This window comes from Eurosta solidaginis, chromosome 5, assembly GCF_040869045.1.
Source record: "Eurosta solidaginis isolate ZX-2024a chromosome 5, ASM4086904v1, whole genome shotgun sequence".
Classification (NCBI taxonomy): Eukaryota; Metazoa; Arthropoda; class Insecta; order Diptera; family Tephritidae; genus Eurosta; species Eurosta solidaginis.
The window spans coordinates 258,594,796-258,622,362 of NC_090323.1; the positions used below are offsets into that span (position 1 = coordinate 258,594,796).

The 27,567-nt window shown below is 35.5% G+C and overlaps 1 protein-coding gene across 5 annotated transcripts in view; it reads right to left on the reverse strand.

Moving 5' to 3' along the window:
* blot (bloated tubules) overlaps positions 1–27,567 on the reverse strand; it is a 208,022-nt gene that overhangs the window by 87,713 nt on the left and 92,742 nt on the right. For all 5 annotated transcript variants that reach the window (XM_067790042.1, XM_067790039.1, XM_067790040.1 and 2 more), the window contains one exon: positions 16,592–17,562. In XM_067790042.1, the coding sequence (XP_067646143.1) occupies positions 16,592–17,416 (825 nt within the window). In that variant the 5' untranslated portion in view covers positions 17,417–17,562. The remainder of the gene's footprint in view (positions 1–16,591; positions 17,563–27,567) is intronic.

A 27,567-nucleotide genomic window follows, 5' to 3' on the forward strand; every position in this document is an offset into this window, starting at 1 on the left:
GAAAGGTGTTAATGAGTATTTTAAAAGGGAGTGGGCCTTAGTTCTATAGGTGGATGCCTTTTCGAGATATCGCCATAAAGGTGGGCCAGGGGTGACTCTAGAATTTTTTTGTACGATATGGGTATCAAATGAAAGGTGTTAATGAGTATTTTAAAAAGGAGTGGGCCTTAGTTCTATATGTGGACGCCTTTTCGAGATATCGCCATAAACGTGGACCAGGGGTGACTCTAGACTGTGTTTGTACGATATGGGTATCAAATAAAAGGTATAAATGAGGGTTTTAAAAGGGAGTGGCCCTTAGTTGTATATGTGAAGGCGTTTTCGAGATATCGCCAAAATGTGGACCAGGGTGATCCAGAACATCATCTGTCGGGTACCCCTAATTTATTTATATATGTAATACCACGAACAGTATTCCTTCCAAGATTTCAAGGGCTTTTGATTTCGCCCTGCAAAACTTTTTCATTTTCTTCTACTTAATATGGTAGGTGTCACACCCATTTTACCAAGTTTTTTTCTAAAGTTATATTTTGCGTCAATAGACCAATACAATTACCATGTTTCATCCCTTTTTTCGTATTTGGTATATAATTATGGCATTTTTTTCATTTTTCGTAGTTTTCGATATCGAAAAAGTGGGCGTGGTCATAGTCGGATTTCGACCATTTTTTACACCAATACAAAGTGAATTCAGGTAAGTACGTGAACTGAGTTTAGTAAAGATATATCGATTTTTGCTAAAGTTATCGTGTTAACGGCCGAGCGGAAGAACAGACGGTCGACTGTGTATAAAAACTGGGCGTGGATTCAACCTATTTCGCCCATTTTCGCAGAAAACAGTTATCGTCATAAAATGTATGCTCCTAACAAATTTCAAAATTGGTAAATTTAATTCGATTTCTGGCATTAAAAGTATCCTAGACAAATTAAATGAAAAAGGGCGGAGCCACGCCCATTTTGAAATTTTCTTTTATTTTTGTATTTTGTTGCACTAGCATTACTGGAGTTGAATGTTGACATAATTTACTTATATACTGTAAAGATATTAACTTTTCTTTTAAAATTTGAATTAAAAAAAAATTTTTTTAAAAAGTGGGCGTGCTCGTTCTCCGATTTTGCTAATTTTTATTAAGCAGACATATAGTAATAAGAGTAACGTTCCTGCCAAATTGCATCATGATATCTTCGACGACTGCCAAATTACAGCTTGCAAAACTTCTAAATTACCTTCTTTTAAAAGTGGGCGGTGCCACGCCCATTGTCCAAACTTTTACTAGTTTTCTATTCTGCGTCATAAGTTCAACTCACCTGACAAGTTTCATCGCTTAATCCGTATTTGGTAATGAATTATCGCACTTTTTAGATTTTTCGAAACCTACATACCAAATTTCATCAAGATACCTCAAAATTTACTCAAGTTATCGTGTTAACGGACAGACGGACGGACGGACATGGCTCAATCGAATTTTTTTCGATACTGATGAATTTGATATATGGAAGTCTATATCTATCTCGATTCCTTTATACCTGTACAACCAACCGTTATCCAATCAAAGTTAATATACTCTGTAAGCTCTGCTCAACTGAGTATAAAAACACTCTCTATGTTTCCTTCGCATGCATACAAAAGTAGTACAAACTTAACAAAAGACTTAAGCAACGAACTTGCTTTCATGAAATGCACGTTATTAGTATGTATTTGTTTTTTAATATAGCTGATACCCAAAAAGTTTAGCTAGATCTTTTCTAAGAGGTTGAGCCACAAAAAATATATAACTTTGTGCCATCTCATTTATAAACAATCCAAGTATTTGGACGATCCTTTTCCTCGACATTGAACCTAGATTCGTTTCTTTAAAATTAATGCATTTTAAGAAAATTCCGAAGTTAAGACTACCAAGCACCGCTTTGTCTTCCAAGCTTAAGTCACCTCTATCACCGTTATAGGAATGCTATCCATTACGTCTCGTGTTAGTGCGTATACTTTCAAAGTCAGTTTGCCAATTACTTAAGCGCTGCTCGGCGAATACCCGGGGCATGGTCTCATTTAAGTTAATATTCGATAAAGATTATCTGGGCTCCAGGGCATAGAAATAGTCACGGCAATTTCCAAGCGGATCTTCTAACCCCAGATGGTACTTACGAACCATGACTTCCACCTCACCACTTACAGTTTACTTCTGGAAAACTGGGCATTGGGTCGGCCAAGCAAGCGCTACCAAGTATCCATATTGTTTTGACAAGTTGTTGATGACAAACGCTCAGAGAAACTGCGAAGATTCACCAAGATCCGCTACCTAATGTTGACTACATTGTTCACGGGGTTTTACCCGACGACAACTCAGGACAACCCCAGCTGTGTTTAAAAGTGACATGGTATGATTACTGCACAGATTTTAGAGTCAACAGTGTCATCTATCATAGAGAACATCAGGAAATAGATAATGGCAGGGAAAGGCGTAAAGAAAGAAATATAATGCAAAAAATAGGTAAATAAAAAAAATTTTATAAATTCCAAATTTTTTTTTTGAATTTTCTGGAAGAATATGGGCAGCCTTTTGAAAAAAAAAACATATCTGACTTTCACAATATTTGCAAATGATAACTGCACAAAGAAGCCTCTTTTATTATATGTATGTAAGTCGAATATAATGGATTCATGGCTTTAGAAAACTAATGTATTTTACAACAGCAAAAATAGCCAATTCAAAAGACTTAAGAAACAAACTTTGTTCATTATTTTTTGCTTTCGCATTTAATTTCATTGTTCATTTTTAACAGTCAAACATGCGCCGTATATTTCCATCTGCAAGCATTATTAGTTGGTGCCTAAAAGTAGACCATAATTTTTATAACATATGCTTTTTATATACAAGCTATCAGCGCATTGCCTACTTTCAGGCATCCATAAATATAGTTGTTACTGGCTGCCTTAGCTGTTATTAACAGCAAAGTGTACATTTAGCACTGCTCTTACGTTTAAAGTACGGGACATTCCATGCTGATTTCACTCAGGTTTGGAAATATTTCGCACCTCTCGTAAAAAGATTTTATTTTTTTTTTCTTTTGCTAGTCAATCGGTAATTGTAAATTTTCGAAAATATCAGGGTTTTCTGTATCAGGTTTTTCTGGTCTTTTTTTTATTTTTAAGTTAACTTTCACCAAATATCCAGATTGGTAAATTTTTTTCTAATTAAACGTTTTTAAAAGCTTATTCAAACAATCATCGTATATATTATTTCTAATTGCTGTTTTCATGTACGGGTCTCTTTTTCGCTATTATTTGGAATAAAAATCTATAAATATAGTTTTGGTTGTAAAGATGGAGTTTCGGGCTATTATCGAGCTTTGGGTAATTTTGGACGTATTGCTTTTTTTTAGCTATATTTTATTAAAATAATTTGGGAAAAATAAACGATTGGGAGCACACAATGAAATCTGTTTATACTATGACACTATTGTGACTATCTGCACTGCACTACCGGCAGTTGCTACCATACGCATGATGGCAGCGCAAGCTGCAAATTTTAATTGATTTATAGAACAGCTGATTTCTGTTGATATTTGATAAGAGGCTTTATGTTGGCTGCGAAAGATGCGCACGGGTCCGGCTCGTAATTCATTACTATATTTACAGTTCTTTTTATACTCAGTTGAGCAGAGCTCACAGAGTATATTAACTTTGATTGGATAACGGTTTGTTGTACAGGTATAAAGGAATCGAGATAGATATAGACTTCCACATGTCAAAATCATCAGGATCGAAAAAAAATTTGACTGAGCCATGTCCGTCCGTCCGTCCGTCCTTGATCTTGATGAAATTTGGTATGTAGGTTCCTGGGCACTCATCTCAGATCTCTATTTAAAATGAACGATATCGGACTATAACCACGCCCACTTTTTCGATATCGAAAATTTCGAAAAACCGAAAAAATGCGATAATTCATTACCAAAGACGGGTAAAGCGATGAAACTTGGTAGGTGGGTTAAGATTATGACGCAGAATAGAAAATTAGTAAAATTTTGGACAACGGGCGTGGCACCGCCCACTTTTAAAAGAAGGTAATTTAAAAGTTTTGCAAGCTGTAATTTGGCCGTCGTTGAAGATATCATGATGAAATTTTGCAGGAATGTTACTCCTACCACCATATGTATGCACAATAAAAATTTGAAAAATCGGAGCACGGCCACGCCCACTTAAAAAAAAATTTCTTTTAAGTCAAATTTTAACAAAAAATTTAATATCTTTACAGTATAAAAGTAAATTATGTCAACATTCAACTCCAGTAATGCTATGGTGCAACAAAATACAAAAATAAAAGAAAATTTCAAAATGGGCGTGGCTCCGCCCTTTTTCATTTAATTTGTCTAGGATACTTTTATTGCCATAAGCCGAACAAAAATTTACCATTCCCTGTGAAATTTGGTAGTAGCTTAGATTCTAGGGCGATAACTTTTTTCTGTGAAAAAGGGCGAAATCGGTTGAAGCAACGCCCAGTTTTTATACACAGTCGACCGTCTGTCCTTCCGCTCGGCCGTTAACACGATAACTTGATCAAAAATCGATATATCTTTACAAAACTCAGTTCACGTACTTATCTGAACTCGCTTTGTATTGGTATAAAAAATGGCCGAAATCTGAATATGACCACGCCCACTTTTTCGATATCGAAAATTACGAAAAATGAAAAAAATGCCATCATTCTATACCAAATACGAAAAAAGGAATGGAACATGGTAATTGGATTGGTTTATTGACGCAAAATATAACTTTAGAAAAAACCTTTGTAAAATGGGTGTGTCACCTACCATATAAAGTAGAAGAAAATGAAAAAGTTCTGCAGGGCGAAATCAAAAGCCCTTGAGACCTTGGCAGGAATACGGTATCTCGAAAAGGTGTCCACCCAAGAACTAAGGCCCACTCCCTTTTAAAATACTCATAAGCACCTTTCGTTTGAAACCGATATCGTATAAACAAATTCTAGAGTCACCCCTGGTCCACCTTTATGGCGATATCTCGAAAAGGCGTCCACCCATAAAACTAAGGCCCACTCCCTTTTAAAATACTCATTAACACCTTTCGTTTGATACCCATATCATACAAACAAATTCTAGAGTCACCCGTGGTCTACCTTTATGGCGATATCTCGAAAAGGCGTCCACCCATAGAACTAAGGCCCACTCCCTTTTAAAACATTTTAAAACACTCTTTAACACCTTTCGTTTGATACCGATATCGTACAAAAAAATTCTAGAGTCACCCCTGGTCCACCTTTAGGGCGATATCTTGAAAAGGCGTCCACCTAAAGAACTAAGGCCCACGCCTTTTAAAATACGCATTAACACCTTTCATTTGATACCCATATCATATAAACAAATTCCAGATTCACCCCTGGACCACCATATAGGCGTCCACTTATAGAACCAAGGCCCACTCCCTTTTAAAATACTCTTTAACACCTTTCATTTGATACTCATATCGTACAAACAAATTCTAGAGTCAGCCCTGGTCCAGCTTTATGGCGATATCCCTAAATGGCGTCCACCTATAGAACTATGGCCCACTCCCTCTTAAAATACTCTTTAATACCTTCCATTTGATACACATATTATACAAGATCATTCCAGGGTTACCCTAGGTTCATTTTCCTACATGGTGGTTTTACCCTATTTTGTCTCCATAGCTATCAGCTATCGGTTACACCCGAACTTAGCCTTCCTTAATTGTTTTATAATAAAATTAAACTATGGATTTTGAGATTGTTTATATAATATGGAGAAAAACTCTTCGACTTGGGTCATTTTTTTCTTGCTTATTGCTCTGTGACCAAGTTGCAGGCCGAATTTTCTAAGGGCAGATATACACTCTGAGTGTTTGCCAAATCACTGCCGAAGAGTGGCCCCCGCTTTTAAAGTTAGTTTGCCCGGGAATGGAACCCAAGATCTTGTAGCAAAAAAACGCTCCTTAATTTCCTCTCTCTTGTTTTCCTCCTTCTTATCGACATTCATCTCCCATTCCTTCCCTCACTTTTCCTTCAGAGTTTGACAAATATAAATCTCGTTTTCTCCTAGTGCCACAAAACCACCCTTTTCTTTTAAACATTATTTAGACTATCTTTTCCATAGTTAGTAATCAAAGCTGCACAGAGAATATCGTTCGATAACTTTTGGCAATTACGAAAGACATGCTCCTCCTAAAGGGGGTGGTGCCATAACTTTCTCAAAACTCAATTGGGTATATGGTACCGATTGCTGCATGATTTGTCACCCTATCTTTGCTGAAAGCTCAAAATTGCCAAATCTGAAAATATTTTTAAAAACCGCGTTATCTCTAAAACTTGTTGGGGAACACCGTATCTCAGAATATTTTTATATATCACGTCCAATTGTATTGAATGTATTGAAGTTTTTGAAACAAATTCTGAGTGAAAGCGTTTTTAATAAACTTCTGAAGTGGAGTGCTCTTTAGTTAAACAAATTTTGAAATAAATCTTTTTTCAAAAGCTCTCTGAGATATTAAATTGTTCTAAGCAGGTCGCAAGTTATGGGCGTGGAACGGCGTACACTTTTTAGAAACCATTACATATTTGCTCATACTGTATACAGTAAATATATGAAATTACCATTGAAATTTCATAAAACTAACTCGGTTAAGAATTTTGGACATTTTACTTCCAAAAACTGATCAATAAAAGTGAGAATGAGAAATAGGTATTCAAGGAGTTAATAATCGTAGCTTCCGCAGCCCAATTGTCAACCACACCTACGAGAGGCGAATCCTCTTACAAATATGAAAGTATCATACACCTATTTAGCAAGTGAGGCTCCGGGAGTGTCTTTATGGCTACAACAACAACAACAACAGAATGCGAAATAAAACTACCAAATCTCACGTTCATGACAAGTCTAATCAGGTCACGGGGCCATCTGTTGCTGTTAACTTAAAAAAACATTTCTGAACACATCCTGTCAGTTTAAACTAGTACGCTTTATTTATATTTGATACCTTCAGCCTCACACACACACAAACACTTGATTTTTGTATAAATAGTATTAAATAAAATATAAGATAAATATAGTTTAAAACAAATAAAGAAGGCTAAGGTCGGGTGTTACCAAACATTACATACTCAGCTGCCAAATTACTTGAAAATCTTTTAAATTACCTTCTTTTAAAAGTGGGCGGCACCACGCCCGCTGTCCAAGTTTTACTAATTTTCTATTCTGCGTCATAAGGTCAACCCACCTACCAAGTTTCATCGTTTTATCCGTCTTTGGTAATGAGTTATCGCACTTTTTCGGTTTTTCGAAACTTTCGATATCGAAAAGATGGGCGTGGTTATAGTCTGATTTCGTTCATTTTAAATAGCGATCTGAAATGAGTGCCCAGGAACTTACATACCAAATTTCTTTAAGATACCTCAAAATTTACTCATGTTATCGTGTTTACGGGCAGACGGACGGACGGACGGACATGGGTAAATGAATTTCTTCTTTCGCCCAGATCATTTTGATATACAGAATTCTATATCTATCTCGGTTAGTTTATGCCGTTACGGGGTACCGTTATGCGAACAAAATTAATATACTCATGAGCTCTGCTCAGCTGAGTATAAAAACTAAAAAACACGCCGTAGCACAGAGGGTCGTGTCTGCGCTATTAGGCACAACTCATTTTGTAGCGAGTTATTTAACCACTGCCGCGAGTCTTCAATAATTGCCGGTAGGTGGGTCTAACTCTCCTTTGTGCGCCTAGCCTAGAGAGTTACAAACAAGCATACATACAAGAGAAGCTAATATAAGCGTGTTAAGAAGAATGAAACTTGTTTTCTTCGCGAAAAAATTGAGCTTAAGCTTCTAACTACATATGTGACCCGGCCTATGAAAAGGTGGCTTATGACTCAAAAAAATAATGCAAAAGAAAAACTACTAAGAAACTGAAGAAATACATTGTTTATCTTTAACAGCTGTTTCTTTTTTGAGTAATAAGCCATCTTTTCATAGGCCGGGTCACATATTTTGTTTTCTAGTTATTATGCTTCTCGCTCAAATTTACTTACACTTCAATATGCAAAAATTAAATAATAGACTCAACAGACTACAGAGAAAAACACAAAGATAAACAACATATTTGTTAAGCCCAAAATACGATTAATCGCTTTTAAAGCGTCCTCAAATATTTGCTTAATTGGAATTAATTAAAACTGATTGCGATTAATTTAGCGCTGTCAAGAGAAGAGCACTCATTTCAACAAATTTAGTTATAAAAAAACCTACCATATAGACAGACATGTGCATAATGTGCAAAGTTTGAATAGAAAAAAATTAAAAAAAAATAAAATGCGTGCATACACATACATACACATAAGAGGTTTACGCCGATCACTTTATCGGCGGCGCTTGCGTAGGCTCTATTAAATACGCCGGCGTTCTTACTTTAAAAAGCTTGATTTTTCTATTTAAAAATATAATATTTAGGAAAGCTTTTGTTTGTATGTATTTAAGGAAAGCAACGTGTTGGCCATTTGGGAAAGATGCGGGGTTTTTGCCTTAAGATCTCGCAGACCGTTCAAAATTTTCAGGAGTAGCTCCTTGACGAGGGATTGTCCCTCGTTCACTTACTCCAGAGGGGCTTCGAACCTAACCCCGGTCTTTGGAATTGGTACTGCTCCGTCTGCTGGAAAGAAATGGAGATACATAAAATAGTCACACTTTTGTCTGTATATCTCGTGCGTAGTTTCACCTGGGGTTAAAACCTAATAATCATCGCGACCACAATTTCTTTAAATCATTTGTGGCTCATTGGCGGTCATGCACAAAGGCGACTTACGGTTGCTATTAATGATCTATAAATACTCATGACTCTCGTGGCATAAGGCGCCTCCAGGTTTTTCTGCTGTTTTTAAGAGCTACAATACCCGATGTGCGAACAGGAGCAATCCCGACAACCAGTCGCTACCACGCCTCCTGACCATCACACCATATGCCAGCACAGAAGCTATAGGACTGCGACTTCGAATTCATACTTTTGTCGACGTCACTTTCCTAGATGCTCTAGGTGTTGCTCCGAAGACTTTCTAACGGTTGTTTTTGTCACGCTATGCTGCCGAGCTACACCAGAGAAACACCTTGAAACGTTAGGGAGTAACTATTCGGGCAAGGATGTCGCCCTCCAAATGATAAGCAGTATAATTCGATGTCATTGCGGAATGGGTGAAAATCGTATAGTCCTCGGCGCATCTACATAATTAAAATTTTACAAGGACCCTGGATACAATTTTTAAAATGTAGACCAAAGTTTGCAGACGTTTGTCTTCACAATAGTCTTCGTTAAACCAAACCGATATTTTAGAATGAAAGTCGACCGATTTTAAGTTGAAAGATGTTAACTGTGGTTTTCCGACCTTATGATATAAGATCTCTTTATGGATGACCGCGTAGCTTCAGTTTTCAGACTAGTTCGACTGTCCGCTACGTTAGGGTAGTAGCACACACGATCGTTAGTTCGACTGTCTTGGGAAAGCTTTTACTTCACCACTTTGAGCTTTCTTGCGAAGGACAAAGCCTCACCTGGTAACTATATGGTCCTACGTATTCACATTTGTAAAAGGAACTGTAACGGGTAGGTGATATTTAAACTTGGTTGATAGGCTATAATCAATGTGATTCACTCCAAGGCACTAGTTTTGGATAGGGCCGCCAACTTTAGGGAAATGTCAAACCGGGCGACTTGGGTGTTGAAGGATGAAGTGTGAAAATCAAAATTAACATTTCCGACGCTATTATATAGTTTCGCAAATAAACAACAGATGTTTGAATGTAAAACCAAGTGATTTTTCAAACCCTTCTCATACGCACATTTTTCCTTAACTTAAGTATGAGGTAAGAATCAGGATTAAGGATAAATGATTTTGCATCACTAATTTCGCTTATTCTTTCAACCAATCGCAATATAAAATTTTTTTTAAAATCGGCATCTTTTTGGGTAATTTGCTTTTTTTAAAAACTCGAGGGTCATTTTATTTGAATTCATTGTACATTATAAAAAATAAAATAAAAATATGCAAAGTGCGCATATAAATTTATTACTAAACTTTCCTTTTATTGTTTTGTTTTAATAACTTGGTAAATTGGGCGATGCAAAGTGCGTGTTTAGCTGAGATCGAAAACGTCTGTTTTTTTGAATAATTTTTGAACAGTTAGAAAGAGTTAAATTTCGCAATTAGTTTTTTATAACTGGCAGTGATGCGCATCCGGTAATACCTTCTTCGATCATATCCGACCAAGTTTCGACATGAACAATAAATGGCCTAAACAGTCTTAAACGAGAAAATATAGAATCGTGCCGGACGCCGCCGCCGCCGCCGCGCCGATGTCAAAAATATCGGCGCGGCGGCGTGCGAAAACCGACCAAAATCGGCGGCGTATATCTCTAATACAGATCTATATATTGTCGAGTGTGCATTGATAAAACGCACAAACTATTGCACACTTGAAGTGATTTAAATGCAGACGTGCTTGGCAAGTGATTTTAGTTTGATTGGGCTTGTTGTTGATTGTCTGCAATATTCGTATGTACTTCGCTATGGACATGTACTTGTATGAAGGCATAGGCAATGTGCTTGTTTATTGTGCTATGTCATGACGCCACATAGCATGTAGCGCAAACTCATACAAACTCAATTGAATAATTAGCTGTGACACTTAAAAGCCATAACATTTCAATTAACTTTTGTAGAGTAATAATAATATTCAAGGGCTTATGTATCTTTGCGCTTGGATAAATGTATTAATAAATAAAATATTTTTAATAAAAACACTCCAGGTTGCTCATTTGTGTGAAAACAAAGTTACAGAGACGTCATTTTTGAAATTCTGCAGACTTATTCTTTAGAACGTGGCGTGGCTCTGAACCGATTTTGTCCTTTTTTACAGAAATCACTTATCTGAAACACACTTCAACAAGAAATGCCTGTTCAATATTTCATTTAGCTCTTCATTTGGGTAGTATTCAGGCAATATAAGATTACATCTCTATACATGCAGAGGTTCTCCTCCCCAAATTTTTCATTGGCTGACAGTTGGTAACCTAATACCATCAACGCTGTTGTTTAACTACTGTGCCTTTTTATTCGTAATGCCATAAACTGCATGTTATAAAAGAAGATTAGACAGACAACTTTTTATTTTTGAGCATAACTCATTTATAAGGATGCCCGTTGCCGATATAGCGCAGTCGCGCAGAGTGATTTTTAATAGTGGCTTCCAACTCCCTCCATTTTATATCCAACAGCCTAATTTGTGTCAGCGATTTCTAAATTACTACGATTTATATCCGTGACTGTGATTGACTAGTGCTAGAAGAACAGCGCGACATAGAGTACCGTCTATAGTCACGCTTACCAATATTCGCTACCGCAGCCCTTGTCACAAAAGAACAATTATGTGCGGCAACATGAATCAGTGGATCTGTGATTTTTTGCATAGATGGCCAAATCGCACAAATCACAGATGCCTTAGGTTACTAATATATTTACTAATATCTTTCATGCGGTGTTACAGAAAAATAAGAATATTTTCAAACAATACTGCCTAGAAAACTATGGAACGTTCTCTTGGTGGCAAAAAGTGTTTCGATATGTAGGAAATAAAACAAGAGCGGGGAGAGGATACTGTCTTACGGCACACTCTCTTTTCGAAGGTTTACCTCCTGATTAATATGCCGTCTATTTTTGGGAGTCTCTAATTTTGGATCTAATGAAGCGATATACACAAATATAGATACAAAATGCATTTACCTGTCTTAACCCTATTATGTAAAAACAGTTACTCAGTAAGGTTGTACACGATTGCCAGGTTTTCGAATTTTTCTTCTGCTCTCTTGGAAAATCGTCTCGGAGTATCGGTTTCTTTCATATTCATCTATCTCTTTACCATGATATTTTTGGTATTTAAACAAGGTGGCTACCAGTTTAGAATTTAAAAATATATGAAATGTTGGAGAATTTCACATAACTAGTGATTGAATAATAATAATTTTTGAGCAGGCTTGCCACCTAAACTTAATTATATGTTTGCATCATTTTCTTTCTAAGCTTAACAGCAGAGTTGGAGGTCCATTCAAGGAATTTAGGCCTCCAACTCTTCTTCAGAGAGCTCACTCCCTGTAGTGTCTTCTAGACAGAAGTATCAGCCATCATGGAAGCGACAGTTAGGATAGGAACACACAATATATGCTGCTATGTAATCCCTTGGCTATAACTCATTCAATTCTGAACTAAAACTAATCTGTCGCCTATCTCTTCGAGAGGTGGCCCAACAAAATTTCACATTGGCAGACGACCTAGATGTTATCAGGCAGGTTCGTTATTAACAAAAACCGATGAAATATGGCAACAAAGAAATTAAAATTTCTACACTTGTAGGAGTAATAACTGGCCACTGCCTTGCAGAAAGGCATGCATAAAGGTAAAAAGTGCCTTTCTATCGTTCCTGCTGGAGTTGTTAAGAGGAAGCGGTGATTCACCTCATCTGCAACTGTCTGGCGCTAAGTGGTGCAAGGCAGCGCTTTCTGTGAGCTCCCATTCTGAATAATCTTAGCCAGGTCGTTGAGTATGACATCAAGGATTTGGTAGGCTTTGCCAGGACCTAATGATTGCAAGAGATGGTTTCTTTTCATGGTATCACAACGGGCCTAATGTCAGGCCGAGGTAAGCTCGATCACAGAGGTTGAAAAAAATTCCAAAAATTATGTCAATAATTAGCTGCTCAGACAGCTCATTTCACAAATAAATTTGCTAAAAATAAAAAAAATATATGGCTCAATGTAAGATAGCGGCAGCAATCGCAGGGTTATAAATATTTTATAAAAATTGTGAAATGTTCGACGGAAGTAGTTTACCATTCAATGGCATTTTGAAATTCCAACTAATAACTCAAAGTCCTCTAAATATCAATTTGAATTTTATTACTGTTATATAATAATTTTATCTATCATTTGTTGCTAACAAAACAAAACTGCATTACTCATCTTGATAATTTGTTAACAAAATTTTTAGTGAATGAGATATTCAATATTCCATTTCAAAATAATAATATGCAAAAACACTATAATTTTCTCACACCACCATTAAGATAAATATGCCATTAATAACGACTTTAATAATAATGATAATTAACAAATCATTGCTAAATCGCAACAGAAAACTTAAAAATGCAAAATTGAAAATGACTACCTTGACAATATCCTATAAACAATGCAAAGTAGCGAATCTCATAAAAAGGAAACAAAAAAATTTGAAATACAATTAAAAATCAAATATCAAACTATAAAAATAATCATGCGATTAATGACGCTGAACGAAAATGCGAAATGAGCCATAATATGAATACGAGTATCAATAAATATCAATCGCACAGATTTGTACATTCGAGTAAGTAAGTAAACATTTTGAGCAAATTGCGCATTTCCGTGCTATTGGAGACTTTGGTGCGTGTTTGTTGTGTGTACTCAAATTATAAATTGTAAATGAAACCGTTACCGCAAACAACACGCCAACAATGAGGAATTGACAAATGCTTCCACCGCATTTCAAAGCACATGCGAAAATATTCGTGCGCCCGCCTCACAAGTCGCAGCCACAAGCACTTGTCTTGCACAGTATCGTCTCTATGAATCGCATTTCAGCTAAGCAATTCACTTTTAATTTCAGATAAGTATATTTTTTAAATTTGTATGAGTGAGCATGTTTATATCATTTTCTTACCGCTTTTCTGAGTTGTTTCTTATGTGCGGGTTTATTTCTTGAATTGCATTCTATGCCCATTTGGCACAAATCGTTTGCGTGCCCTTTTGCCATTCAACGTAACGTCTCTAATCACGCTACGTACGTGCGCTTGCACTTATTCACGCACTAACTTCGTGTTCTGCGTCTAAGCATTTGAAAAATGTTTATGTAATCCCACAATGCGGGCAATAAGTAATAAAGTTGCACTTGACTGCCTATCGACCACCCGTCAAGTAGGCACGATCATTTGAATTATTAAGAAATTGCTTACTTTGTTTTTGTAATAATTACCTAATGAATTTTCTAGCGTTTGCATCTTTAGCTAGTAGACAGGCTTTGACTTATAATATTTTATAGTGTACTAGAAGACCCGGCAGACGTTGTCCTGCCCTAAATTTGGCCTATCTGCATACATTTTAATAAGCTTTTTCCGCCTGACTCTGCCCTACCCCCCCCCCCCCCCCCATCACTCTTTCTTAATCCTTTTATTCACTCCTCCCTCCGTCTTTTTCGCTTCATCTATCTCCATCTTCGTCTCATTCTATCTCTTTCTCAATCTCCTTCTCTCTTTTCTCTTCTCTCAATTTCTTCTCATTCTTCTGCATCCCTTATTGCCTGTCCCAGAGGGTGGTATGTATTTTATTCCAGTCCCAGTCGCACTCCGAGTCTCAGTCCCAGTCCCACTCCGAGTCTCAGTCCCAGTCCTAGTCCTAATCCTAGTCCCAGTCCATCTCTGGATAATATATTACTCGGTACTAAAGCACTCATCAACAGCTTTCATTTGTTATCCATATTCTATAAACACATTCTAGGGGTACTCGGGTCCACGTTTCGGCCTATATATCACTTCCCTATAATATTAAAACGAAATGCAGATTTTCGTTGCTTTTGAAATACGAATATCGCGGGCCCCCTCAGAAACCCCCACCCTCTCGGCGGGCCTGGTGATGTGCTATTCTTGATATCATTCGCTATAATATTTTTTATTGATAAGCAGGTTGTTTAATTAAACACCAAGCAATTACACGGAAGTATATCCGCACCACCTGAAAATATGAGTGCAACTGCGCATACGTAACATTTTATTATTACGTATAAACAAATAAAAAAAATTGCAATAAAATAATATTGCGACTATAAACTAAGATATAACCTATCCTATGTTTCAAGTTAGATCAAACTACATACGGGGTGCAAAACAAATTCAAAATCGGTTCAGTATTTTGGGAGTCCATCGCGGCCAAAAATGTAGTGACACGTGTTTTTTATATTAAGATAACCCGGTCTGGTTATTATGTATTGAAATAGCAATTCTAAGTTATTTATCTTCTTGTCTCTTACGTCACATACTTATACACCCACCCCACTGTGATATCATACACATTAAAAGCTGTCTCCAGGAAGCAAAACCATTTCCTTTAACCAGTGAATTTAATTATTGCTTTCGTATTTAGAAGATCTTCGAGATGATTGTGAATCGTCTTCTGGTTCCTAACGAAAAGTGATTTAGCAAATGCTATAGACTTTCCTTGTCTTCAATGCATCTGCAGTAGATTTGGCAATTCTCACAATAAGATCTCTATGGATCATTTGTTGTTGCATCTGCATAATAAAATTTTGTCGGTATCTGGTTCACTGTTGATTGAAATTCATTACTTTTCCAGTTACTGCCACGAATAAAAATCGCTGCCACTTAAAACTAACTTCCAATTTCCCAGAATTTCTATAAGGTTGAAGAATAATTCGAGAACGGTGTTGGAATCAATAACGATTGAATCATGATCCTTATTAATATATTATCAGCCTTCACTGTTATTCTAACAGTTTTTGTTGGTATTCTTAGGGTGCTAGTTTGTTAATTTTCTTGTTGAAAAGGTCAATTCGGAATCAACAAATTGTTCGAAGTTGAGTCGACAGCAATTAACGATGGTTAAAAATTTACAGAAATCTCGGTTGAATTTACGCATTATTCGGCTGGTTTTGCCAGCTTTTTCTTTCAGTGCTCGGAAAACTTTTTTAAGACTATAAATTGAGGTTATATAAGTAGCTAGGATGGGAGCACCTTATCAAAAGAGGCTTCCGCTATCTAAGATCAATTAATTAGCACAAGTGTGTCTAAAATATGGGTCTCCAGAAATTGAAAAAGATTGCAGACTCTCTTGTCTGGCCTATAGACGTAAACCGATAGAACACCATATTCAGCCGAAAGAAAGTTGATGTGGCCTCTGCCTTTCCCGTGAAAACGATTCGTGAATCCCGAGTTTGATTTTGCGCCGCATGATGCCGATCGAATCCGAAAGCCTCAGTCTATTAAAGGGTATTGCGATGAACGTGATTTTAAATCTTCTACGCTTGAATGGTGATTTTGTAGAAAAGCTAAAACTTGCCGGACTGTATCGACCCTATATCGAAATATTTTTTCAAAAACGCCCTATTTCTCAGATAGAGATTTTTTGAAACAAATTTTTTGATATGGAGTTTTCGAAAAATTATTCTGAGATATTCTGTGATATTCAGCAGTCGATACAGCAAGTTCAACATATTCACAATTCATGAATAGAAGAGTTAAAACAAAACCCATCGCAATCCCCTTTAATAGAATAATTTTAAAACTTTAGACAAGATAGTTGATATTCCACTCAGCAGTCGATATTTTTTAATAAAACATTCAACATTTGATTAACCTTAAGAGTTACATATATGAGCGTTTTGCTCAAATTAAGAGTAAAATTTTGGCACATAATTAATCAAACTTTTTTAATGCAATATGTGTAAAAAAATCAATAAATTCCAGTATAACTCACCTGCTGATTTGCGTCATCATCCGCTATTGGCAAAAGTTTCGCCGTACTGCCACTCGTCACATTAAAACTGCCACTGCTGGACAGTTTCTTGGTATGAGGTGTGGATGCAACAACTGTATTGGAGTAATTGAAATCACAATTGCTAATCGCTTCATGACTATGATAATCCGAAATTATATCGTTTAATGTATTATTGCTACCGCTTATTGTAGTGGCACCACTATTACTAATACGTCCCGATGTGGCTGTGGTACGTCCACTTAATGTACCATTGCCCATATAACCATGTCCACCAACTCTACTTCTCAATGTACCACCCGCACCACCGGTCGTACCGGTTGTCGCTGTTATGGTAGATATCGTTGATATATAACTACGTGTCGTTTGTGGTGATGGTGTGACTGTCACTGTGCTATTACCGGCGCTATCATGATGTGTCATCACATCAACATCATCACCACCAAATCTACGCATATTCACCCACGATAAACGATTTTGTTGACGACGTTCCATTGTACCTGGATTACTACCACCATCGATCATATCGCTGTGTGTTGTTGTTCGTCCTGTGTTGGCCGTTGGACCACCATTGTGACCGCTTCTCGTATCTGCACCAATTATATAAATACTTGTGGCATTTGAATCGGTGCGTAAGCGCATCGGTTCATGTACTGATGGCGGTGTTGGTGGTATTGCAGCGTTATTGGCATTCATTTGTCTACGCATTGTGGAAGCCATTGGCATTGCTTGTTGTTCGCGTTGTAGTTTTAAATGTTCATCAAGCGCTTCATCACTGGATCGACTGCGATAAGATGTTGTATTCATGCTTTTTTATGACATGCAGCGGCAGCACTTAGGCAATTCGATATTTTGTTGTGTAAAGCATTCGAGGTAGAGATGACTGGCGCACTTCACTGTTGGATATACAAAGATAACGGTAGAATGGATTCCTTCAGCTCAATTGGAGACAACTGCAAATGATTAAAGATTGAGAGTGCGATAAGTAATTGATGTGAAAAAGAGTGTTAATAACAATTATGATTCATTGTGTTCGAAAGAATAGAGTATGGCTCATAAGTATTCGTGCATATGTTTTTATGATGCTGAAGTAAAATTCACATTGCTAAACAACCTCGTATACTAAAGGGTGGCTTAAAAAGCTTTTATCTATAATTGCACTGTTTAATGACATTGGACGCATTTCGAGCTCTCAACTGCTTCAAATAATCAGCCGTTCATCTTTTGCTAGGACTAGCCAGGTCGTGGCGTATTCTACTCTCTGCAAATATCCAAGACAGACGTCTGCATAACCTGTAACTTTATCGTAGCCTAGCAGTGATTCGCTAAATAATTTTAGATCAGTATGATTGCTAGGGAATGGCTTAATACAATGGACCAAAAAGTATTCGAGTGAGATGTCGTCCCCTTACTGTGCAGTTACCAACCAACTTAATCTAATCTAAGTGCAGTAAACAGGGGTGAAGCTTTATATGTGTTCAATCTAAAGCAAATATCGGCATGGCTTGGGTCGTCGAACTGACTGTATGAAAAATAATGGCTCATGCTTACACGTGAACAAAATTACTCAGACAATTTAGTAAGAAACAAGCGACCAAAGAGCATGACTGTTATGCTTTTGTGCGCATTCACAATAACGTATAATAATTTGAAGCACCAAGGTAGATCATATCTTCCTTCACCAGTCCCTCTCCATTTAGTGTTATTCTTGCTGCCTTTGCCACCAAATACCAACCGTGAAAGGAATATTTTCTGATCTTAACTTCCTCATTCATTCACATAACATGAGCGAATCCTTTGGGCCTTTATTCACTGCTCTATTTTCATATCTAAGTAAAATACATACAGTTCCTCATCATACCTCCTTCAAAACACGCCTTACGAACATGTTTGTGAATCTTCCAGAGATTTTTTGCCTCGAACATTGCTAGGGCCTTTTTATTGTCTCTCGACACTGTTTATGATTTCGGGTCATACAAAGATCAGAACAGTTACAATAAGGAACTTAAAGAGTTCATTGTGAGAGGTCTAATATTTTCAATTGCCTACTCAGCTCATAGTATTTATTGCCAAGAGTGATTCTGCATTTGATTTATGGGCTGACATTTTTTTCGCTGATAGCATTGGTTCCTAGATAGACTAAGTCTTTCATAATTTAGAGTTTATATCATTCAACAGTCATGTGGCTGCAAATGTGCCTTCCTTAGTTGAGATCAGTTACTTCATCGAAATGAAAATAACATCATCTTAAATTATATTCACCAGTTCAGGTTTTAACCTAATCTGTAAATGGGAGTCGTTCAAACTTCTTTTTTCAGCTAAGAAAATCAACTACATTCATACATACATACCTCGATTGCTGAATGGAATATTACCCTATCTTGGTTGTCAATTCGAAAACATCTTATCTTAAAACTTGGTTTAAAAGTGTGCTCTCTGAGCGTTAAATCAATACAATTTGACATTAGGTAGGGCGTTGTTGAAACAAATACTGAGATAGGGCGTTTTGAAAAAATAATCTGATAAAGGGCGTTTAAGTACTGGGAGCTCAGATAGGGTAATATTCCACTCATCCCTCGATACACAATAATTGTTCATCCCTAAAACGAACGGTTTCCGGAAAAAGCGACCTGAGCATGAACATAATTAATGTGACTAAAAATATTGGCCATAACCGTTTAAATGGTTAAGCGCCAATTAAGTAAGTAAGTAAAAATATCGGAAGTCATTTTGGTTATATAATTGTTTCCGAAAACTATTGACACGCTCGAACAATTTTTTTTTTTGCCACACCCTGTACCTACCTCGTAGCTTTTTTGTTGATGTCCAAATGCCGACTAAAAACAAAGTCTAATTTTTATCTTCCTCATATGTTTTTAACAACTTTGGTAAATCTAACATGCAAATAACGCGCTTGATTCGATACTAATCGGCGGTGGCTATAACTTCGCAGTGCCAATGCTTATAATTAATCTGAACGCGCTTCCTGAAAGCTAAGTAAGCATACAATTAAGCAAATGAGTCATATACTTAGATGTGTGTCTTCTTTCTATATTTATCAAAGCATCTTCATAGATATCTACTATTTGAACACAAATGTACTCATGTACATACGGATCTACAGTACATTGCAGCTGTTTATCTGTTTCCGTTGCATTTCAGATTCCATATGTCCAGATCCACTGATGAAAAGCAGAAAGCAATTAAGTTTATACAAAGTAATAGCAGTGTCTATATATGGATATTTGTACAGAGTACGGCATGACTTTTACTATCACTTCATTATCTTCTATGTTTATCTTTTGATATGACAACATGAGTTTTGCGATTAAGATGCAAACAACTCTGACTGAAGCACACAATGGCGCCGGTATTCAGATGTAAATGCATGAAAATAAATAAAATTTAAATTACAAAGAGTCAACTTATTAGCGGCATTAACCAGCGTGAACGAAGGTGATTTGGTATGCTTAAGTTGGTAAGCTTTCTTAAGCATTTATGAAATAATCTTTTATAATTATAATTATTTATATATTTGTGGGAGCATTATAAAAGTTTCAGTTTCACCCGCAGTGCGAAAGTATTCAATAATATCTGCAATATTTATTCAGAGTATTTTTGCACTTTCACTGATAATTGTAAGTTTTGCCAAGCAAACTATCTCAGAATTCTCTTTCATAATTTAAATACTTTCTTAAGTTTAGTTAAACTAAAAGCAAATAATAGACATAAAACGAACTTAAGAAAGTTAAATTGAAAAAAAATTTGAAGTAGTTTCCTCTTACTTACGCGCCTCCCGCCCCCCCCCCCCCTAAAAAATATTTAGAAAAAATTGTATTTCACTGACACTATTGACTTTCCTAGATGCACCTGACTGAGAGCCTATACAATGAAGGAAATTCAACAGCCTAAGTAGTAATTTAAGCAAACGTTGAAACAGTGAGAGAATACAATGGAAACGTCAGAAATTTCCAGAATATTGATGATGAATCTAAAGGTGTAGTGACATAAGGTCAACGTCCAAAAGGTCACTTGAAGTTATGAACATTTCGAATTACCGCAAGATCAATTAGCCTTATGATCATTTCAAAAGGTCAAAAGTTCAATTGACTTTATGGTCATTTAGAAAATTTTCGTCTGACCCTATGACGATTGCAAATTTTAAATTAAAGCAAATTTTTTTACTAAAATGAGAAAGAAGTATAAGAAAAAAGAGCGTTGGCTAAGTTCTTATTACCTCAAGGAGCGCCTCCTTGAGCCAGTTTTTATCCAGTTGTTCTCTATAACGGGAACAATATATAGACAAAGGATAATTCCGATAATTTGTTAAAAAAAAGTTCCACTGAACAAAAATATAGCGAATATAATAAAACGCTTAGTTTACCTTATGACAATTTCGGAAAAGCAGGATGGTCGCTGACATTGTAACCATTTGAAATGCGATGTTGTGACCATTGCATATTAATTGAAGTGGACATAAAGTCAATTGACGTTATGACCATTGACCTTACACCACTAAATTTATCAATAGAGTTTTTTACTTATATTTTCGAGACGGGTTATATATGTAAATAGGTCAAATTCCCAGCAATTTAGATTTTTATTTTAACGAAGTTTAATGTTTTAGTATATTTTTATACAGTGTGCGTCAAATGCATTTGCATAGCACAAAAGAGAACTCATTTGAACTCGACAATGCGTGTATCATTGTGAATCAAACTAAGTGTGATATCTTCTGCATAGACGTCAAAATTCCAAAGTGATTGGATCACCTGATTTGTAATTGATTATCGCTGTCTCATTCTGTATCTCTTTCTATCACCCGCTGAAGATAGGCGGCCCTATGCGTCGCCATATTGAACACCCTGTCAAAACGCTAAAAAGTAGCCATATTGAACATCCTGTCAGGCAGTTGACAGCTAAGATATCACACTTAGTTTCTATCACAATGGCGTGTATTGCTTTCACCATGGTTTACGTTTAAAAAATTTCACCATACTTTAATATGCGATAGCCACAATCCACTCTTTCTTTTCCATGCTATTATTTAGCTGGTACCTACTCAAACAAGTGCAAGACACTCAATGTATGGTGAAATCAACACCACACATGACAAACAAACAAATGTGTTGGGCAGCTGATTTACGACTCACATAATCACACTTCTTGCCGCTACATCACCAAATTTACGTTCGTTCATATCAATGTTGTGCGTAGCGTAAGCGAGTTTAATACCAAATTTTTAAATATTTCAAATATACATTATATATATATATATATATATATATATATATATATATATATATGGAGATATATTTCAAATATGGATCTCTCGAAAATTTAAGATTTTGATTAATGTAGGCATTGATATTCGCACATAAAAATTGCTCTACGTTTTGTGGCACCCTCTACATCTATTTTAAAGATATTAAAACAACAACAAATGAATAAAATTTACAAATTGTTTGCATTGAAATGCAAACGAAAATGAATATTTTAATTCTTATCAGCAATACATACATAGAATGTTTATTTATAAATAGCTCTGTTGAGTCACGATGCTTTTACATTTGTTTAGATAACTTAGAAAAATAACATAGATATATGTATGTTTTTGTATGAAAGTGTATTATCACTTTCAGGGTCCACAGTATATTAATTGCGTAATCTCCAAGAATTCGCGATCGCTAATCAGCAATATGCAATTATTTATCATCAATTAACGTATGTAAGTAACAAAAAGTGTAAAGGTAAAAATGAAAAAACACGGTTGTGTATATTTATATACCTTTGTATGTACTTACAAATATGGTGAATATGCATATGTACATAAACATTGTTCCTATATATTTTTACATATTTATTGTCTTTTTGACATTGAGTGATTACAACCCCGTACATCCATACGCAATAATGAGACAAACAAAGGAATATTTACTGTGTAATTACACTGGTTTACAGCCAAAATGCACCAGATACGCCATTATGAAATTCCTATGTAAAATCACCCCCTGATTCCGAAAATCAAGGTTATTTTTAATTCTATGGTAACGTTTTTGAGATATTTACGAATAGCCGTTTTTTCAAAAAAAATAAAAATTGGGTCCACTTAATCATATATATCTCAAGAACGAATTGAACAATTCCAAAATGGTTTCAGTCGAAAAATCTTCACAATTGCTAGCATTAGCTTACTCACATTTGTTACCATAGATTTGAAATAAAGATTGTTCCACTGATTTAGATGAATAACGTTTACAGTTTTTTTAATAAAAAGTTATTAAAAATCACAAAAGTAAGTTAACTGAGAGCTTTTGAGTATTTCCAATTTATTACATCTATCACAAGTAAAATTAGATCGACCGTTCAGATGAACACTAGCACATATTCTGGCATCATTCAGTTTGACATTTTGTAAGGTAACCCTCATTATGAATGATGGTTGTGTTTAATAAGCATTGCTTGACTTAATGGTCAAGCAACACTTACCATAAGGGTTGCCTTACATCATCCCTCTTTGGAAAAGAAGCATTGGCCAAATTCTTCTGTCCCAAAAGTGATGTTATTTTTTTTTTCTAAAAAAAAATTTTTAAAAGTATTTTAAAAGTTTAAGGCTATTCTAAAGCAGATTTTAAATTCATGTAATATAATTTTCAAAAATTATTATTATTTTTTTTTCATATGTTTAAATCTAGTTTAAGCATTAAATTCTTAAGGTTTAATCTTGACTTAAATTTATTTGATTTCATTTTGGTTTTTTTTTTCTCAAATTTGGAATGAATTTTTATTTCTAATTTAACAGTAAGAAATAATTTTAAATTAACTTTAAATTTAAATAATTTGATTTAGTTCATTTTTCTTATTATATTTTTATGGACTATTTTCTTCCTTTTTCGTTTTGTCATTAATTAACGTGACGTTAACACCGTCAATACCTATTACGGTATGAGGACCAATGCAGATACAACAATGCTTGTCGCGGGGTTCTTTTTCAAGCACCTTGACAGATATTGGTTGTGAACATTTGCTATATCCGGTTTGATTTTTATACTCAGTTGAGCAGAGCTCACAGAGTATATTAACTTTGATTGGATAACGGTGGGTTGTACAGGTATAAAGGAATCGAGATAGATATAGACTTCCATATATCAAAATCATCATTATCGAAAAAAAATTTTATTGAGCCATGTCCGTCCGTTAACACGATAACTTGAGTAAATTTTGAGGTATCTTGATGAAATTTGGTACGTAGGTTCCTGGGCACTCATCTCAGATCGCTATTTAAAATGAACGATATCGGACTATAACAACGCTCACTTTTTCGATATCGAAAATTTCGAAAAATCGAAAAAGTGCGATAATTCATTGCCAAACACGGATAAAGCGATGAAATTTAGTACGTCAGTTGAATGTATGACGCAGAATAGAAAATTTGTAAAATTTTGGACAATGGGCGTGGCACCGCCCACTTTTAAAAGAAGGTAATTTAGAAGTTTTGCAAGCTGTAATTTGGCAGTCGTTGAAGATATCATGATGAAATTTGGCAGGAACGTTACTGCTATTTCTATATTTATGCTTGATAAAAATTAGCATAATCGGAGAACGACCACGCCCGCTTAAAAAAAAAAAATTTTTAAGTCAAATTTAAAAAAAAAGTTTATATCTTTACAGTATATAAGTAAATTATGTCAACATTCAACTCCAGTAATAATATGGAGCAACAACATACAAAAATAAAAGAATTTTTCAAAATGGGCGTGGCTCCGCCCTTTTTCATTTAATTTGTCTAGGATACTTTTAATGCCATAAGTCGAACAAAAATTTACCAATCCTTGTGAAATTTTGTAGGGGCTAAGACTCTAGGACGATAACGGTTTTCTGTGAAAAAGGGCGAAATTGGTTGAAGCCACGCCCAGTTTTTATACACAGTCGACCTTCTGTCCTTCCGCTCGGCCCCTAACACGATAACTTGAGCAAAAATCGATATATCTTTACTAAACTCAGATCACGTAATTATCTGAACTCACTTTGTATGGGTATAAAAAATGGCCGAAATCCGACCATGACCACGCCCACTTATCGAAAATTTCGAAAAATGAAAAAAATGCGACAATTCTATACCAAATACAAAAAAACGGATGAAACATGGTAATTGGATTGGTTTATTGACGCAAAATATAACTTTAGAACATATTAAGTAGAAGAAAATGAAAAAGTTCTGCAGGGCGAAATAAAAAACCCTTGAAATCTTGGCAGGAATGCTGTTCGTGGTATTACATATATAAATAAATTAGCGGTATCCAACAGATGATGTTCTGGGTCACCCTGGTCCACATTTTGGTCTATATCTGGAAAACGCCTTCACATATACAACTACCACCACTACCTTTTAAAACCCTCATTAATACCTTTAATTTGATACCCATATCGTACAAACACATTCTAGAGTCACCCCTGGTCCACCTTTATGGCGATATATCGAAAAGGCATCCACCTATAGAACTAAGCCCCACCCCCTTTTAAAATTCTCCTTAACACCTTTTGTTTGATACCCATATTATACAAACGCATTCTAGAGTCACCCCTGGTCCACCTTTTTGGCGATATCTCGAAAAGGCGTCCACCTATAGAACTAACGCCCACTCCCTTTTAAAATGCTCATTAACCCCTTTCATTTGATACCCATATCGTACAAACAAATTATAGGGTCACCCCTGGTCCACCTTTATGGCGATATCTCGAAACGGCGCCTACCTATGGAACTAAGGATAACTCCCTTTTAAAATACTCATTAACACCTTTCATTTGATACCCATATCGTACAGACAAATTCTTGAGTCAACCCTGATCCACCTTTATGGCGATATCCCTAAATGGCGTCCACCTATAGAACTATGGCACACTCCCTCATAAAATACTCTTTAATACCTTTCATTTGATATACATGTCATACAAACACATTCCAAGGTTACCCTCGGTTCATTTTCCTACATGGTTATTTTCCCTTATGTTGTCACCATAGCTCTCAACTGAGTATGTAATGTTCGGTTACACTCGAACTTAACCTTCCATACTTGTTTAATTTGTGTTCTGTAACGGCTTTTTTTGCTAATGCGTGAGTTTTTTTGAAAACGAAATTTAACTTCTTTCGAATAGTTTTCTATGTTGTAAATAGACCCGATGTATCGGTTTTCAGTTCGTTTGATAAATTAGCTGCTTTGCCAAAGACTAATTCGTATGGTGAGAACTTATTATCGAATACTGTGTTTGCTGTTGTGTTATGAAGAAAAGTGAAATATTTCCTAGTCGGAATTTAGATAAGATCTTAAATATTCGTTAAAAACTCGGTGGATTCGCTCTACTATGCCAAGAGTTTCATGATGGTACGCTGTGGAAAATTTGTGTTCCATTTTTAATAATTTTGTTAACTTTGACAAAATTTCATTTTTGTATTCTGTGCCCAAATCAGTTTTTTATAATGCCATATATTAGTATGAAAATTTCAAAAATAGCTGAGGCAACCGTTTTTGCACTTTTATCAGGTATCGCAATCGTTACCAAGTATTTACTGAGATCGCATGTAATGGTTACAGCGAACTTGTTACCATTATCGGATTTTGGTAGAGGCCATATTGTGTCAATGACAACAATGTCGAATGGCTTACAGGGTGTTTCGGTTATGACTAAATTTTCTTTTGTTTTTGGCTTTACCTTATTCACTAGACATTTTTCGCAGTTTTTAACAAATTTCGCTATGTCGCGCGTCATACCTTTCCAATAATATTTGGTTCTGAGTTTTGCATAAACATTTTTGCTACCGAAATGTCTTCCTAAAATTGTGTCGGTATGGTAAATTGTTATAAGTTTTTGTTTTTTGTCTTCATCTGTCACGGTTTCTATGAGTTCGGTTATGATGATTTCTAAATGTTTTAAAATTTTATTCCCCGTGGTTTTCAGATCTGATATCGAAAAATATTTGAAAAGATTATAATTTTTTTGCAATGCAATTATATTAATGTTGCGCTTGCCAGCTTCTTTTTGGAGCTTCAAAAGTGATTCATTTAAATGTACTATTTTATTAGCACACGCAACCTTAATTAACTCAATTTTTTTGTGTTTTAAATGCGCATTTATCTAAAATTTGTAATTTTACCACTTTTATCATAACTTATTTGGGATTTTTGCTCTGGGTATTTTCTTTGAAAATTTATCTGAAAAATTGTCATAAACTTGTAATGTTATGTTTTTCTTTACTTTTTCTTCTTTGTCTATTTGTTTTTGCCTTAATTCGTATTGTTTTGTTTGTGATCTAGTCTGTACCGCTAAAATTGATTTTCCTGAATTTTTAATTTCTTCTATTATGATGCGAGAAAGTGCATCTGCGCCTGCGTTCGTTTTACCTTTTATGTATTCAATAGTGAAGTTGTGTTCTGATAGTTCAAGCCTAATACGTGAAAGTTTTGAAGAGGGGTCTTTCATAGTAAGCAAGTTAACTAATGGACGATGATCAGACTTGACGGTAAAGTGTGTGCCATATACGTATGGTATGAATTGTTTTATAGCAAAAAATACAGCTAAAAGCTCTAAATCAATTATTGATTTCTTTTGTTCTGAATTATTAAATGATTTTGACGCAAAGCAAATTGGTAAGTCAATGTCATCTTTATTTTGGTTTATAATGGCACCATAACCAATTTTTGAAGCGTCGACTGTAATTATAAATTCCTTTTTGAAATCTGGGTATTGGAGAATTTGAAGAGAAATTAAAGATTTTCGAAGTTTTTCAAATGCTATATCGCACGATTCATCCCATTTAAATTCCACTCTTTTTCTGCTAAGTTTATTTAAAGGTGCTGCTATTGAAGCAAATTTATTTAATAAAATTTTTCACAGGAATTCTTTCAACTGTGCATACAACACTTTTTGCTATGCCCTGCAGATTCAAAGATAACGAACAA